Source organism: Melospiza georgiana, chromosome 16 (assembly GCF_028018845.1).
Source record: "Melospiza georgiana isolate bMelGeo1 chromosome 16, bMelGeo1.pri, whole genome shotgun sequence".
NCBI lineage: Eukaryota > Metazoa > Chordata > Aves > Passeriformes > Passerellidae > Melospiza > Melospiza georgiana.
Window position 1 is genome coordinate 2,597,493 of NC_080445.1, and position 16,900 is coordinate 2,614,392.

General features: G+C 55.1%; 1 protein-coding gene across 2 annotated transcripts in view; it reads left to right on the plus strand.

Annotated features, from left to right (window-relative positions):
- The first annotated feature begins 8,063 nt into the window (after positions 1–8,063).
- Positions 8,064–16,900, plus strand: part of PEMT (phosphatidylethanolamine N-methyltransferase) — a 41,890-nt gene continuing 33,053 nt past the window's right edge. The window contains exons 1-2 of one of the 2 annotated variants that reach the window (XM_058035350.1): positions 8,064–8,113; positions 10,836–10,943. In XM_058035350.1, coding sequence (XP_057891333.1) covers positions 10,851–10,943 — 93 coding nt within the window. In that variant the 5' untranslated portion in view covers positions 8,064–8,113; positions 10,836–10,850. Of the gene's footprint in view, positions 8,114–8,313; positions 8,372–10,835; positions 10,944–16,900 lie in introns of those variants that run through there. The other variant, XM_058035349.1, reaches the window with a different exon arrangement.

Sequence of the window (16,900 nt, forward strand, 5' to 3'; positions counted from 1 at the left end):
GCTGCTGCAGCCCCAAGCCCCATCCCTGCACCCACTGCACTCTTAGGTCCTGCACTGAGGGATCCTGGCTGTGTCCCCACAGATGTCCCTGTCCCCACTGAGCACCCACTTGGGAACACACTGCCAGGCCTGGCTTTAAGGAGATCACAAGGGGATGGAGGGGATTATTAGTTAGGGTTATCCTGTGTGTTCCTCCCAGCTTTGGGGCACGGCCGCTCTCCCTCCATGCAGCCGGGATTTGTTTTGAGCCCAGCACTGATCCCAGAGCGAAGCCAGACACGGTGAAGCTCCAAGGTATGAGGAGAGGCAGCTGAACAGCAGGGGCAGTGCCAGCAGTGGGGTCTCTGGGGTACAGGGGCAGCCCATCTGCGGGGTGATTCAGGATTTCCCAGCCCAGGGCAGCTGCTTTCCCCTGGAGCATCCCTGGGGCAGGGAGGGAGCCCCCAGGGAGGGTCCCAGTCCCAGCTCGGAGCCACAGCAGCCCCTGGCTGTGGTTTCCCATCCTCAGCCTCTGTGGATGTAGGCTGTGGTTTCCCATCTTCCTTGCCTCCCAACCAGGTGTTTTCTATGGACAATGCTCAGAAATCTGCAGAGCCAACCACAGCTTCATCCCAATCGTAGTAGGATCCACCCCACTCGCTAAGTTTGAAAGCTGATCCTCTCTAATATCATCCCAATCATTGAGAAGCTATGAACCAGCATTAGCCTTTCAAGCTAAAGAAAGAGGGACTCCCCCCTCCTTAATGATATGCCCCAACTGAACCCCAACCCCTGATTTTTTATCACGCTCACTTCATGACTCAATTTCTCTTTAATCATCCAACCCAAACTCCTGTCACTCATATCAATAAATCCCCCCTCTAACAAATCCCCCCTCAGCAGCTCCCAGACCCACAGGGACAGCCATGACCTCCCTGCACCCTCACCATGAGGCTGCCCTGGACCCCTGCCCACCCTGGAGAGGAGCAGCCTGATGGGATTTTTAGTTTTGCCCACATTGAAGAATTCATGGCAGCTCCCACTAAACCCATCTGCTGGTAAAGCTTCTCGTTCCTGCTCCATCCACTCTTCCAGCTGGGCTTTCCTCCTCCCACACCCCACACTCTGCTGTGGGGTTGAGGCCACTGGGGCCCCCCCATGCTCCCAGCTTCACCCCAGCCTCTCCCCCTTCCTTCCCTGACCTTTGCATTCAATTTCTCCCTGTTACTGATGTCCAAACAGGCTCCCAGGGGCTCTCCAGCAGCAGAAACAAAACCACAGCAGAATAAAACATCCACCCCAATGGACAGGGCTGGCAGGGAGCCCCCACTGAGCCACATCCCAGCTGCTGCCCCTTTTTATGGGAATCTGCAGAAATACCCCAATTCTTGGCAAGTGATAAAAATACCCATTCCCTGGCAAAGGGAACGTCTGGAGTTTGGTGCTTCCAGGTGGGAAGGGGGGATGCATGAAGGAGGGAACTGGGACAGCATCTTTCTTTAGCACTAAAGGGATTAAACATCTCGAACCTGAAGCAAGGTAAACAGTCTGCTTTGGCTGGGGTGGGGAAACCCCAGAACTTCTGCTCCATGCCTTTTTATACAATCAAAAATCAGTTTGGGCTGAAAAGGTGGAGGAAGGGAAGCATGAAGCTGGCTCCAGCAGTTTCTTTTTGTTGAAATGAGTTGAATCATGACCCAGTAATGGCACCCAGCTCCCAGCCTGCCTATGGGAGGATCATGGCAGAGATCCTGGTTCCTCAGTTTGGGGGCCAAGGCACTCACAGCTCACACTCCCTCCTGCTGCTGTGGCTCCAGGCGCACACTGGTGAGGAGTGATGTATTTTTAATTCGTTTAAGGGAATTAAGCTCATCTGTGTCTGACTACTCACACAGCCCCTTCACTTCCATTAATTTCTGAGCTGCTTGCCTGGATTCCTCTGGCTCTGGCAGGGGTTTGGTATCACAGGGAGACCAATTTCCTGCAGATTTGACAGATGTGGGTGGCTGGAGAGCAGCAGGAGACCCCATCTGCCCCTTCCCCACAGTGGGGAGTAGTTTGGCTCACCCTCCACGTCAGTCCCACAGGGACATTCTGCATTTCCCATTGTGTCCAGGCTGGCACATGGAGAGCCTCTGCCCTCCTGAGGTCCCCAACCTTCTTTCCAGGGTCCCCAGCCTTCTCTCTGGGGTCCCTGACCTTCCTCCCAGGGTCCCTGACCGCCTTTCCATCTTCCTTTTGAAACCCTTCTGTGATGCAGCTCGTAAACAGACACAAAAGCAGGGGGGAAAGAAGAGATAAGATAAAAATAACAGCAGCAGGAGTGGGTTTGAAGCAAATAACAGGAAAACATCAAAGAGGAGGGGGAGTGATGCTCCGAGGAGGTATTTATAGCTGGCTCTGTGGTTCCTCAGGACAGACCTGTGTGTCCCCATGGAGCCTCTTCCTGGCCCCCGCAAGCACATGTTTGTGTCCCTGCCTTGCAGCCAGCCCTTCCCCAGGAGTCTTCCATGTAAATTCAGCCTGAGGGCAGAGCACATCCCCACAGCTTTTAGAGACCACTCAGGGAAAGGCTGACGCTCTGGAAAGGCTCTGAGCCCAGCCCTGTGTGGCACTTGCTGTAGGGGCCATCACACCTGGCACGAAGCAGCCACCACTTCCAGGCTTTTTTTCCCTCTGCCAAGTCCTCAATGAGAGTTTTTTCTCCCCACAGCCCTCCTGGGGCTCACATCTGAGAGCAATGCTGATTGCCTGGGAAAAGCCAGGCACCAGCAGAGCGAGGGATGAGAGATGGGCACGGAGAGAATGCTTGGTGCTGTGACTCAGCCCCTCCATACAATGTGGGATCATCCCACCCCTCCTCAATGCTGCAGCGAGCATCTGGATGGCTCAGCTAATGGGGACACCCTAATTAGATGTGTCTGGAGTAATGCACCTTATTCTGGGATGCTGATGTGCAGGGAATTATTTTGGAGGCTGGTTCAGCCCTTTGCACCTTGCAGGAAAAGCTGCTGGGGTGGTTTGTAGGGGCAGAAAATATTTGGGAAAACTGCTCAGCCTCTTTGGATGGACCCAGGGGCAATGGGGTTTGCTCCCATGTCTGTCATGGGACGTGCCTGTGGCCAGGGAACTTGGTAGCAGTGACCTTTTCAGCTGCCTTCTGCTCTGGGGAGCCTCAGCTTCTCTTAAAGCATCTGTCCCCATGAAAAGTGCTTTGGAGGGATTGAGGGCTTTGGGGGAGAGCAGATTGGCAGCAAACCCTCCAACCAGATGTGCAGAGTCAGGACCTTTTGGAAAAGGGAAATCTGGGTCATTTCCACCCAGCTGGAGCCTCAAAATGTCCTCCTTGTTTGCAGCCATCTCCCAGGCTGGGGAAGGAGCCGCTGCTCCGTGGTGACTCTGCACACCCTCGCTGCTGCTCTCTAATCAGACTCAGGGTTTGCAATTAAGCGACACAGAGCAACCCTGGGGACAGAACCTGCTGTTTGAGCCCAGCTCAGACGAGTTTGGGGAGGGAGAGACCTGATTTCCCACTTAGCAGACAGGTCACGATCGGTGGATTCATTGATCCCAGAAAGCAAAGCCTCCGCTTCATTAGAGGCACGCTGGTGATGAGCGTGGCCTCGGGGAGCAGGGAAGCTCTGAGAATCCTTCCCTAAATGTTATCTCCACCAGGCTCAGAGAGAGGGGTCGGGAAGCTCCTCTGGCAGGATGGCTTCCTCTGGAGGGGGCTGCTCCATCCCACCGTGCCCATCACATGCCAGGCTCTGAGGGGCACTGGGGCTCCCTGGGAATGCTGAGCCTGGAAAAATGCTCCTTTCTGCCTCTGTGTGTGCCTCTTCCCGGTGTGCTTCTCCCCACTGAAGTGTGACAAGGGCACAGTGCCCTGGCTCAAAGCAGTGCGGGCTGTGGCTGTGCCAGGGCAGAGCACCCGGGCGAGACCCAGCTTCAACAGAGGGGTCACCTGGAGTCAGCGAGGAATTCCCAGAGCCTGGGGGTTTGTGAGGGATGTTCCCCCCAGAAGCATGGACACAACAAAGCCCTGGAGAGCTGGTTCAGGCGCAGGCAGCAGGGGCAGGGCAGAAAGAGGCACCTCCATCGACTGGGCACACTGAAGCTGGGCAAGACCCTTGGGCAAAGTCCTGCTCGCTCTGCTCCTGAACCACGACCGTGTGCATATAAAATGTTCTGGCTGTAACAGCCAGATCCTGCTCTGTCCTCTGCTGCATTCCTGATTTTCCCTCCCCAGGTCAGCTCTCCCAGAGGGAGGTTTCCACACTGGCTCCTGCCAATGGTTACTGGCAATAACTTCTCGGTGCCCTTCAATGCAGCTGCTCGAGGCAGCAGATGGGGATGGGGCTTGAAGCTGAGCCAGACTGGCTGCTTTGCAAGGAAAGCTAGCTCAGGATCAGCTGGGCTTATGCAAGTAGCTCCATCTACTCCCAAAGTTCCCAGTCTCTCCTGTAAATACCTACTGAGATACTGGGAGCATTCACCAAGGTGAGCGTTGCCCACAAGCTGGAGCAGGGCCCTGCACCATCCCCTTCCCTGAAATCACGACTCTGCATGGTAACAACACCCACAGGCAAAAAGCAAGGGAAGGACTGTGAGCCTTCCACGTGGAAAATTTGAAGGTTTCTCTGGGCTCTCTGCATGAGGGGAGTCACGCAGGGGATGTGGCTTTTAGGAAGGTTTCTGCTCCAGGGAATCACGCTGTGCTGCTGGTTTGGGGCAGGGATGTGTCATCCTGCTCCTGCAGGTGTTAGGACTTCTTTTTGCCAGTTCTTCCAAGAAAGCCTCTCCCGTGGGCAAAGCTGGCTGGCAGGACTCCCTGACGCCAACACAGGCACCCTCAGCTTTCATCAGTGACAAGCCTCCCACGCCGTGACACGTCCCCTTCGCAGGGGCAGAGCTGGAGCTCCCAAGATTTTGGCTCCAGTTTCTGGCTCATGCTGGTACAAGGACGAGCTGGAAGCAAAAGCATCCTCTCTCCACCCAGCTTGGCTTCCAGTTAGGGAGCATCTCAGGCTTTTGGAGAATTTAGGTACGTGGAGGTGGTGTTGGTTGTTCCCTGCATCCCTGGGTATTTAAGGGAACTCAAGGAACAGTGGGGGCATGGGAAGGAGGAAAGGAGCAGCTGTCTCTCTGGATTTACAGGGATCAGCAGCCGAGCAAGTCCTCAGCATAACCAGGGTGTAACTGGGAGCAGAGTCTGCTTCACATACCATATGCTCCCAATCCACTACGCTCAATCAAGCCTAATAAAATTGATAGGGGAGCATTGAAAATCTCGTGATTAATTCTTTATGATCTGTAATAGGGGAGCTGTGTGCCAATTACTCAAGTAAATCATTCATCAGAAAATAAATAGAACTAACCTCCAGCACAAACACTAGAGGATTTCCACTAGGATTGCAGGTCTGGATTGCAGCACCATGCTGCTGGTAACTGTACATTATCTGATGGAGGACACAGGAGGAGCTGCAGTTTTGCTGCTTCTCCCCAAGGTTTCGGCTCTGTGCTCCAGCATCATTTGTTGTTCCTCACCACACATTTCAATGCTCTGTCCTTGAACTCCATGACCCATCAGCACAGGCAGGTTTGCAAAGGGCCAAACCCACAGGAATCAGCTTTTTTTCAGGGCAGGTTTGAACATGAGGACGACGACAACACAGGGACATGGACAAAAAGGAATGGGAATAAGACTCGTCTTTTCTTTTCCCAGCAAGGAAACCAATCATTTGGCCTGGAAAATTTTTCCTGGTCTTGTAAGGAGAGCTGTCCCTCTGTGCTGAACTTACCGGACTGCAGTTTCCCAATCAATGTCCCATTTCTAAGGGAAAACCATCCAACAGCACTCCCTGCCCTAGATTTCCACATGTGGGGAATTTCCTGGGTTGTGTTTGAAATTTGAAATGCTCCTAAACAAAGTGCAGCTTGCCAAGCCACAGTGTCCTGCTAACACACATTCAGCATCCTTCACCATGATGCAATTCCATATTCATCAGGGGCCCTTTGGGACCGTGGTGGGATTTCAAGGGGCACTGAGGGAGTTCATGCTGATAAAGGACTTGGGAAAGCTGAGGGCAATGTCCTCTTCCTCAGCTCAGTGCTCAGAAAGGGAGAGCTGGATTAAAGGCATGCCATGGGGAGAAAGGGAGGGAAGGGCACATAAAATCCAGCCTTTGCAGAAAGCCCTCTTTGTGTCCTTCACAGCTGCAGGGATGTGTCCAAGGTGGGATGAAGGCCAGCATGGAGGGGCCTCACTGCCACAAACAGCTTCTTTCCTTCTTACATGGAAAAACTTCCATGGACAGGGAATTTGGCAGTGGAAATGGCAAGGAGGCTCAAGTGTGATGTGCTGCCCCAAACACAACTGAGCTGGTGGCAGGACACTGAATTCTGCAGGACGTGCCTTCACTGGGGTGACAGGAGAGACATTTCCATGTCCATGTCCCCAACTCTGCTGACCCTAAATGAGGATCCAGTGAGACACTTCATCCCTCTGCACCTCCTCACCATCCATCCCTCAGCCAGACCCATTCCTCCCTGCGCTGTGCCACAAAACCCTTGTCCTTTCCCAGCTGGCAGCGCTGGCATCACCAGGACACCTTCCCCTCGCAGCCAGGACAGTTTGGAGATTTCTCCCTGCTGGTTCCTCCTGGAGAGGGACATTAGCATCTCACCCATCGCTTCCCCCACCTCATCCCCATCACCCTTCCTGCTGCTCCCAGCACCCAGCTGGTGGGACTCAGAACAAACATCCTCCCACCTGCTCCCGCGGCCCAGCCTGCGAGATGGCACAGGCGATAATTACACACTTGGCACAGCAAAATCATCCAGCGCGGGGGAGAAGAGGCTGCAAGCAGCTGGAGATCATCCATGGGGAATGCTGCTCCCACCCACAGCGCCTCGGTGTGTGCCTCACCCCAAACCAACCCAGCTTATGCCATGAATGGGATCCCTGGGCCCGGTGGGAGCGCCAGAGCTGATGGTGCAGGTGGGGATGTGCTGGTGCCCCGAGGGGTTTGGAGCAGCAGAACTGAGGAAGGCTGGCTTCCCTTGGAGCCAGACTGGGATCCCTGGGGTGTGCTGAAGCGTATCCTCCAGAGATGCCACTCTCCTGGGGAGGGCTTCAAGTGAGCCATCACTCATGCACACTTTCAGTGCCTGCCAGGACATGAGTACTTGGATATCCTGTCCCTTTCCTGCTCCCATGAGGCCTCTGGGAGGGACGCTTGCAGATCATTCACACTGCATTCCTTTTTGAAAATTTATTTCCTTGCAAAGCAGGATCTGCAAAAGCACAGACCTTCAGGGGTCTACAGGGATGATACTACCCTACCCAGGCAGGTCCAGGACTGCAGCCCATCAGGTGCCCCAATCTGAAACATCCTAGAGAGGAATGAAGTAAAAAAATAACATGAGTAGTAATAATAACAGCAATAAAAAAAATATACTGCACTGCTGAAGGCAGAAGGCTGCAATGAATTGTCCTTAAAATACGTTTAGACTTGGTAGCTTTAGATTTTGCCCTTGAATGAGTAATATTGGTCAAGCAGCATTTAATTTCCTGTGCCAGGGAGCCACTGCAGTTGTCTCCCAGCTCCTGGCCATGGTGTGAGCACTGAACTGGGACAGGGCAGAGATCACAGAATCATGGAATCATACAACAGTTTCGGCTGGAAGGGACCTTAAAGATCACCTCATTACACCCCCAGCCATGGGCTGGGAAACCTTGCACTAGGCCAGGTTGCTCCAAGCCCAGTCCAGCCTGGCCTGGACCTCCTCCAGGCACGGGGCAGCCACGGTTTCTCTGGGCAAAAGGGAACGGGGAGGGATCAGGCAAGGGGCAGGCAGGGGAGCTGGCATGGAACGGGCAGGGGCTGGCAGGGAACGGGCAGGGGCTGGCAGTGCCCGTCTCTCCCCCGCAGCAGCGGCGCCCACTCGGTTCTCGCTCCCTCTCCCACCAGGGCCGTCCCATTCCCAGCCGCTCCCCAGCTCCCGCTGCGGCCCCGGGGGGTCCGTCCCGCCCGCTCCCGCCGCTCCCGCGGGCCGGGTCCCAGTGCAGCCGCGGGGCCGCTCTCCGTCCGTCCGGCCGCGGCCCCACACGCTCACGCAGCCGCGGCCTGAGGTCAGTGCTGCCCCCGGCCCGCAGGCCCCGGGCCCGCCGCGGCTCCAGGCCCGGCTCCTCCCGGCGGGGCGGGACCGCGGCTCCCGGCAGCGCCACCGCGGGCCCGGCGCTGGGCCCGGGCCGGGGGAGCGGCGGGGGCACCCGGCCATGGCGGGGCGGCGCGGGCCGGGCGCGGGGCGGCGGGAGGCGGCGGCGGGCGGGGCCCGGCGCTTCCCGCGGGAGTGCTGCGAGGGGCTGGGCGGCCTGGACTACGGCCAGGTACCGGCGGGCCGGGCGCGGGAGGGAGGGCCCCGGGGAGGGCCCGGCCTGGGGCAGCGGGGGGAGCCCGGGCATGGATCCCCCGCCCTCCCGGTGCCGCCGCGGGGCTCGGCGGATCCGCTGGGAATCGCCCCCGCAGGTGCAGCAGGCCTCGGGATGCTCGGTCCCCCGTTCCCTAGGTGCGCCCACCGCCCTGCCCAGCCCGGTGCCACCGCAGCCGGCACGGCACGGGCTGAGCAGGAGGCAGGGGCTGCGCTGGCACTGCGGGGATGCCCGGGGGTGCTGCCAGCGGCTCACCCGGGAGCCCCTGCAGCTCTTGTTGAAGGGCCCGTGCAGCTCCCATCCAGGTATCCATTCATCTCTCGCTCTGGTGCCGATACAGCTCTCACCAAGTGCCCATGCAGCTCTCATCTGGGTGCCTGTATTGCTCTCCCCAAGTCTCCCCTGTGTGCCTGTTCCTGTCCCACCCGGGTGCCCGTGCAGCTCTCACCTGGGTGCCTGCACAGCTCTCACCTGGGTGCCTGTACAGCTCTCCCCGTGTGCCCATTCACGTCCCACCAGGTGCCCGAGCAGCTGTCACCTGGGTGCCTGCACAGCTCTCACCTGTGTGCCTGTACAGCTCTCACCTGTGTGCCTGCACAGCTCTCACCTGTGTGCCTGCACAGCTCTCACCTGTGTGCCTGCACAGCTCTCGCCCAGCTGCCCGTGCTGTTCCCACCCTTGCTGACTTCGGGGCTTTGATCAAGCGGGCACCGCTCGCCACGGTCATTGATCCCCCAGCGTGGAGGACGGGGCAAAGTTGAATGTTCTGTGCCCGTTACGTGGCTGTCCCAGCAGCTCGCAGAGACAGCTCATCCCATTAGGGCTCCCCTTTTATCCCGAGAAGCACACAGCCAGGCACAGGCCAATCTGCCTCCCGCTGGCTGCCGCGAATTTGGTTGTTGAGCAGGAGAAAAGAAGGTGAGTGCGATGTTAACGATGGTGCCTGCCAGGAGTTAGTAGGTCAAGAAGCTTTTGTTCAGCCCGTGCTAGCACTGTGCTCAGCAGCGTACAAAACGAGAGGAAAGAAGCTGTCCTGGTCCCACGGGATCGCAATTGAAGCGGGATTAGACAGTTCGGCCCCGGTGCCAGCAGCTGCTCGGGCTGTGGCTCGGCAGTTTGGAGGGATGAGGTCTGGTGGGCAAGGGCTGCTCGGGGGTGAAGGGAGGGGAGGAGAGGCTCTGGAGGGTGGGAACAGGGGGAGATGGGTCTGGATCAGGCCATGGGGGCTGTTCCCATTGATCCCTGCCAGCACCTGTGTCCCCAGGGCTCGGATGAAGGAGCCTGGAGGACCTGGGCAGTGGTGGTTTGAGGGCAACTGTGGGCCCCAGTGAGGATCCATCCCCCCTTTCCGCAGGTCTGTGCAGTCTTTGCTCCTGCACTTTGCACCCTGGGCACTCATGGCTGGGCAGGAGGCGCTTGGAGAGGCTGGATGTGCCCTGGGCCAGCATGGGAGCTGTTCCCACAGCCTTTCCCCTGGCCTAGGAGAGGTGCAGGTCTTCCCAGCCCCTTTCCATGGATGACACTGTGGCTCTGGTTCCTCCCAAGAGCCTGTGAGGAACCAGTGGGAATTTCCCTCCCTGATACCTTTTCGAGCTGTGCCTGTCCCCTGGCATCCAAAGGTCTTGAAAACACAGCTGTGTTGGGGAGGCAAAATCCTTCCACATCTCGATGTTGTTGTCTTGGTTTTGTTTCAAGTGAAGGCTGGGCTTGGGATGGGCTATTTTGTTTTTTGTTTTCAAAGGTTTTGACCAAAGGGAAAAAAAAAAAAAAAAGACACTGGCTGTTTTTCATCCAAATACCAGCACAGGGAGGAGAGGGAGTGTGGAGTGAGAAGCAGCATGGCTTACTGCACGTAAAAACACTGACAATGTCAGGGAGCTGTCTGGGGAAAAATATCTCTTTTTAAAAAGGAGAGCAGTGAGTTTTAAGGGGGTTTTGTTGTTGTCATTAAGACAGGAAATACTTCTGCAGCTCCATACAGTGCAAATGCATTCCCCCTTGCTGTGGAGGGGGTTTGCATCACTCTGGCTTTATGGGAGACGAGTTTGAAGCTGACACAGCTCATTGCTAGGGGATTCCATGCAGACCAGCACCCCTGGGACAGCCCTGTGTCCCCAGGGATGCTGAGATGCTGTGGAATGGTGCTCCCTCCCCTAAAACACTCACGAGCTGGCAGCTGAGGACTGGTGCTCGTCCTCAGAGCAGCAGTGTCACCTCTGATCCCGTGTCCTTTTGGGCATGCTGTGAGTGTGAGGTTTGGGGGGACAGCTTGGAGAATTCCCCATCCTCCTCCTGGGCTTTGCACCTTGACACAGCACTTTGCAAGCTGTAACAACACATTGCTTAGGGCTGGTAAAAGGTTCATGTACCCTTGGGGCAGCTGGTTTGAGGTGAAGTGCAGTAACCATCCCTTCCTCCACAGGTGGATGTGGCAGCCATGGTGCGGCTCTTTGGCTACGTGGATGTCACTGACACTGGCTTCATTGTGGCTGTCCTCTCCATAGCCTTCAACCCTTTCTTCTGGAATGTGGTAAGGACTGCCTTTGTGCCAGCTGCTCCTTTACTCTCAGCCTTCCTTTCCCAGCTTCCTTTGGGAGGAAAAATCTCTTTTGAGGAGTGTGCTGGGCTGGGTGGAGGAATTTTGCTCAATTAGATCTCAGGAGTGGGTGAGCAGGGGGCTGTGCTGCAGCTCCTGGGGCTGGGGGTGACTGTGAGGGCTTTCACAGAGGAGGTGAAGGTGGGAGCCAGCTCAGGAAACAGAAGGAATTTGGAGCAGAGCAATCAAACCCATCCTTCAGCCACATGTCCCACCCAGCAGCCAGGCTCTGCTCGCTACTGGGGCTGAGCATGAATGGCATTAATCCCCATCAGGGTGGCTGCACTGGATATGCTGCCTGCTGCTTCCCCTTGAAATATGTTGGCAGCTGCTCTTGTGGATGGCAGGAAGCAAAAACAGTCAGCCAAAAGTTGGCCTGAAAAAAATCCCTCCTCCATCACGCTGCAAAGCCTGGCAGAGAGCTGCAGGGTTGGCAGCAAGCCAGCCCTACGAGGAGCAGGATACCTGTGCAGGGGTGATGTTTGCTGTGGCTGTGGGTGCCACAGTGCTTTGGGAGCCAAGGCTGGATAAACCTCCACTGCCTGTTACTGCTGTGCTTTGCTGCCTCCTTGCAAAACCTGCAGGAGTCATTGCTAGCCCCATTCTAGAGCATTCCAGAGCCAATAATGCCAAGCAGGAAGCCCAGGATGAGGTGACTCCCACCCTGCAGCACCCCTGTGAGCACTGCTGGGGATGGGATGTTACCTCAGCCACGACTCCCAAACCCACCCACCAAACCTCCCTGCAGGGATTCTCTCCCTGGAGAATTCTCCTCTAAAAGCCCTTATTTTTCCAGAGGGGAAGGACTCCTCTGTCTCTGAGTGTGGGGGCTCTTGAGATTGTCTCACACTGGGCTTTGGAAAAGGGAGGCTCTGCAGGCTGTGAGTCACTTTGGAAACCTCTGTCGGAGCTCTTTGTTGCAGCCTCCCTAATTTCTCATGCAACTCATTATTAAAAAGTCTCACGGTGGCTGAAATGCGAGCTGGAATATGCCACATTATTTCGGCTGCAGAGTCATCATTTAGCATAAAGAATCAATGAACAGGAAGATTCAGGATGTGGTCTCTGGGGGGAGAGTCTGGCTCCAGCGAGAAACTGCATGAAAGGCAAAGAAAAAAGCACTTTATTAGCATCTGCTGCTATGCCTGCAACTCGCGGGACGCCTGCAGCTTGGGAAATAGCGTTGCTTTTTGGATCAGGGGTTTGGCTGCTGTTAAAGGACAGGGAACGCCGATGTAAGAGCAGGAAGTTTGTTGCTCTGCGCTGCTGTTGTCCCCTCGCAGGGACTGGAGGACGGCGCCGTTGGCAGCAGGTGGCACTCCAAGCCAGACGAGCAGGAGGTTGGAGTGAGCAGCCTGAGCTGAGTGCTGGGGAGAGCTCTGAGCGTGGCATTCCGTGTTTGTCCCTCTGCAATGGGCCGGGGGGGTCTGGCAGTCCGTGTGCCTCCATCCTTGCTCTGCCCAAGCCCCCCAGCATCTCCCTGCTGTTTGCAGTCCCGGTGTGTGGCTCACACCAGGCAATGCTGGAAGGCTCTTGCAGGGAGTCTGTGGGTCCTGCAGCCCCAGACAAGCCCCCACTGTCAGGTACAAATCACCAAGAGTGGCCCTGGCTCTCCATGGATTTTCCCTGACCTCCTTCCTTTACCTCCTGCCCATCCTTTTATCCATGTGCTCATTGTCCCCTCCCTGCACCCAGCCAGCAGCTCTTCTTTCTTTCCCTCCATCCCTGCACAGGCTCTCTCTGTCCTTGGCTGTTTGAGTTCCTTCCCAGCAGCTGAGTTTGCTTCTGCATCTGAATTACTCTGGGTTTCCAAGAGCTTCAGTGCAAAGACTGGAATCCTGCACAGTGCCAAGCACTCTGTGCTCTCTCTGCTCAATAACTAATGTGGGATGCTGGTCAAAATCTCTCCTGTGCATGAAATTCCTGATTTGGATAGAAATTGGGTGGGGATGCATTGATTTAGTTCAGTGTCTTAATTCCCTGTTTCTGCTGAACTCCAGCCAGGTCTGCCTCTTCCAAAGTTTGGTGCTGGGTTGTCCTTGCTGTGCAGTGCCTCTGAATAAATGTGTGGTGGGGCTACCCTGGCTCCATGCAGTGCTTGGGTCATGGAGAGGCACATCCCAAGGCCATGATCACAGCCAGGTGACCTGGTGAGCAGAGGCATGTTTCTCTGGGACAAAACCTGTAGAGTCTGGGGATGAAACACAAGCTCTGGAGGCTGTGGAGGAGTGTGGCCACCAGAGAAAAATGTGGTGCTTGTCAGGTCGGTGGATGTACTTTAGGTAAGAGCAATTTTGAGGACCAGAGCCTAAATGGGGCAATTTGCAGACTCCAGCTGGGCTGTGCTGATGCTCCCTCCTGTTCTCTGCAGGGGAGAAAAGCTTTTCCAGAAGGCCTCAGGACTCACAATTCCCTCCTTCCTCCCTGCAGGCATGTGCAGAGGGTTCCAGCAATGTCTCCCCATGGCCACGTGCTGCATTTCCTCACCAAACCCTGGGCTTGCACCCCCTCCTCTGCTTCCACTCCCTTCATGCCAGTGAAAATCCTGCCTGTCCCTGGACAGGTTATATTGTCCATGGCACAGCCTGAATGTGTTACTGCATTATTCTCGTTTTTCTCATATTTTTTCCTCTCTGCTGTCTCTGCTTTCCCACCCACTGTGTCTGTTATGAGAGGAGCTGCTGGGAGCTGTGTTCCCACAGGAGACAGGGTGCAGGTGAGGTCTCAAAAGGAAGCAGCAGAGCTGTTTTGGGAATGAAATCACTTAAAACTCCCCAAGGATGGGATGTTCAGTGCAGCCAAGAGACCTGAGCCACCGTGGGGCTGTAGAGGGGCACCCAGCAAGGAGCAGGCACATCTCTGGAGCTGTGCCATAAAACGTTAATGAGGCCAGAGCAGCAGGAACTTCAATAAATCCCATCTGTGTTTGGAAAGCCGCAGAACGATGGGAGAAACTCCTCATCCCTTGGTAACTAAGGAAGGCAGTAAATAAAAAATCCTCAGGGACAAACACTTTCAAGCCAAGAGAGGCAGATAACCTGCATGCAGCAGGCTCTAAGGAGCTGGCTGAGCCTTGGCACACGAGGAGTTTCTAGAAAGCTGGAAGGTTTCTGTCCCTCCCAGTAGCAGCCAGGCATAGCCATGAGGCCGGCAGTCTGACGTCCATCACCACGCAAGTGAGTTTGAAGTGGGGAGTGCATCCATCAGCAATCTTTTCTTGATTTGAGCCTCTTAAAAATTTAGGTCTGGCGTCACGGACCGATTTAGAAATGGCTCATCTTCAGCTGGCGCCCTCACTCCTCCCATCACCTCTGGTCACCCCCGAGAGACACCCGTGTGTCTCACAGGAATCTGCAGGGTGAAACCTCAAATGTCACTGCTAGGAACGGGCTTGGCGTAATTTAGCGTGATTTTAAGGAAAATAGACCCCATCAGACAGTGATTTCATTCTTCAAGGTTGCAGCTTTTCCTGTTCAGGGTAGCACGATGTCTGTTCTAGACTTCTGTCAAGCGTTTAAGCTGCATGAGGTTTTGATTAAAGAAGTAGTTGCACAGGGACCTGGGCTGACAACACCTGACTCCTGATGGATGTGTATCTCTTGGTTCATTTATTTTTAATTTCCCATCCTTTTCTCCTTCTTTGGAGACTGGAGGAATCTGCCTAGTGGGTAAGAAGTGCTTGCACTGGAAGGGAGGGGGAAGATTGCAGACAGTGGCTGTCTGATTTTCTGATTTCACCTACTCTGACCACTTCTTGCTAAACTTGGAGGAAGGTGCCTGCCCCAAAACATCCCCACGCTGCTGGGAAGTAGATGGAAGCTCAGGAGATGCCAGGATTCAAACCTCAGTGAGTCAAAGAAACCTTTTGGGGACAGGAGAAAAAAGCCTGATGCTGAGAGATTTCAGCAGCTCTCGCTGCCTGTCTTAGAGAAGGAAAGGATTGAGCTGTGGCTTGATGGTGGTGTGTCAGCACCTCGCTGGGGAAAGGAAATTGCAGGGTGTAAAATAACTGTGTGAGGACTGGGATGGCAGCAGAGCCTTGCAGGGAGTGCACCTCAGTCACCTGAAGTTTACAGCACTGGGAGATGAATGAATGGAAGGAATTCAATATTTTCTTTCTGGCCTTCAAATTCTGTCAACCTGCGAGACTTTTGTGGGCTCCCCCACAAACCTTTGCCTTCCTGCAGCTGCAGGGGAGAGCAGAAAACAGCCCTCAACCAGCTTCTGGAAAGTGCTTTTAGACCCCATCATAGCAGCCATGGCACAGCGGCGATGATTATCTGCTTATAACAGATGCTAGATCAATAGCAGGGCTTCAAGCTACGCTGCAAGGCAATTGACTGCAGAAAGTGTTTCTTTATTGGGGTAAAGCTGGGCTTGCAATGAGGCTCAGATCCGCTCTTACATCTCCGGTCTTAAAATGTCACCACCAGCTCTGATGCCTTTCATCCTTTGTGCAGGGAGAGAACGCACATTATTCATAATTGGACTCTCTACCAGGCAGCAATAGCCATTTTCATTTCCTACAATAGCTGAGAAAGAGTGAGGATTTGCCTTTTTTTTTTTTTTTTCCCATCTCCCAAATAGCATTTAGTGGCAATTTTATTCCAAGTGACTCGGTAACGCTTTCGCTCCGGCAGCGCCGCTGTAACGCGCGGAAGCGGGCGGCATCGATTCTCCAGCTCTCGTAACAGAGCCAGTCCTGCCTGGGTGTGTAACACCAGGCCTGTTTATCTCCTAAATTTAGCTTTTCCAGCGTGTTGGCACCGCTGTGAGCCTCATAACAAGCCCCAGAACTGGGTCGCACCCTCCGGCGTGCCGGCTGGACTGGCACAATTAGGAGCGCTGTCACCCTGAGGGAGAGGCACATCCTCCGTCCCAGCACTGCTTCCCACAGCCTCACAGCTGGAGGTGCTGGTGTTTTCATCTAAACCCTCTAGAAGAGGCTGTGCAGTGTGTTTTTATGATGTCCCTGCAGGCTGAGCTGCCTGTGGTGGGGGTATGGTGGAGCCCAGCCGGGAGCTGAGGTGCTTTGTCTGTGTGTCGAGCTGGGCACGGTCTCAGGGCTCTGGGTGAGGTGGTGACAGTCATTCCAGCAGCTGCCCACCCACTGAGCACGGGTACCTGCCAAGGCAGGCTGTGCTTGGGAAGCTGAGCCATTTCTGTGCCTGTTCCTGGAGTGAATTTGGGATCCAGCTGGTGTGTGACGTGCCAGCTCAGCATTTCTCAAAACCAAGGTCAGAATCTGCCTCTCACCTCGCAGCTGACCCGATAAGCCACCTCCTTTTTTTAGCATCTGCAGAGTGCTTCTGTGAAAACTTAAGGTCTTTGTTGTATATATTGGACTTCTCTTGTTTAGTATTTTAAAAATAAACTGCAGGCTTCTGGCAGCCTTGCTGGAGTAAGTCAGCACACACACAAAAGATGAAAAAAAAAAATTTAAGCCAAGAGTCGTGTTTCCATATGGGATCAGAGGATTATCTTTAGACCCTGGAAGCTGGAAGAGGCCCTTTCTTCTCCATCCCTCTCCTGCCAGCCTGCTTCTAAGCCTTCTCACGTGCAAGTCTGCGGCCACCTGTGTCTCATGGGACAAGGGAAATGGTGCAGCTGGAAGCAAAAGAGAAGGTGGTTTTATCTACCCAGAGCAGCAGGTGTGGAAGAGGCAGCTCCTCCTGTGTGGCCTTGGGCTGTGGCAGTGTTTGTGCATAGCCTGGGGATGGGGAGCTGCTGGAGGGGACAAACCCACTGCCAGCCCTGGAGTGTCAGTGGTGCAGGGGCTGGGCAGGGGCCTGCCACAGTCACAGACATCAGCCGGGTGTATTCCAGCTGTGCCATGGCACAGATTGTTTAGCAGGAGCCTGCCCAGTTCCCAGAAGGATGTGATCTCCCAA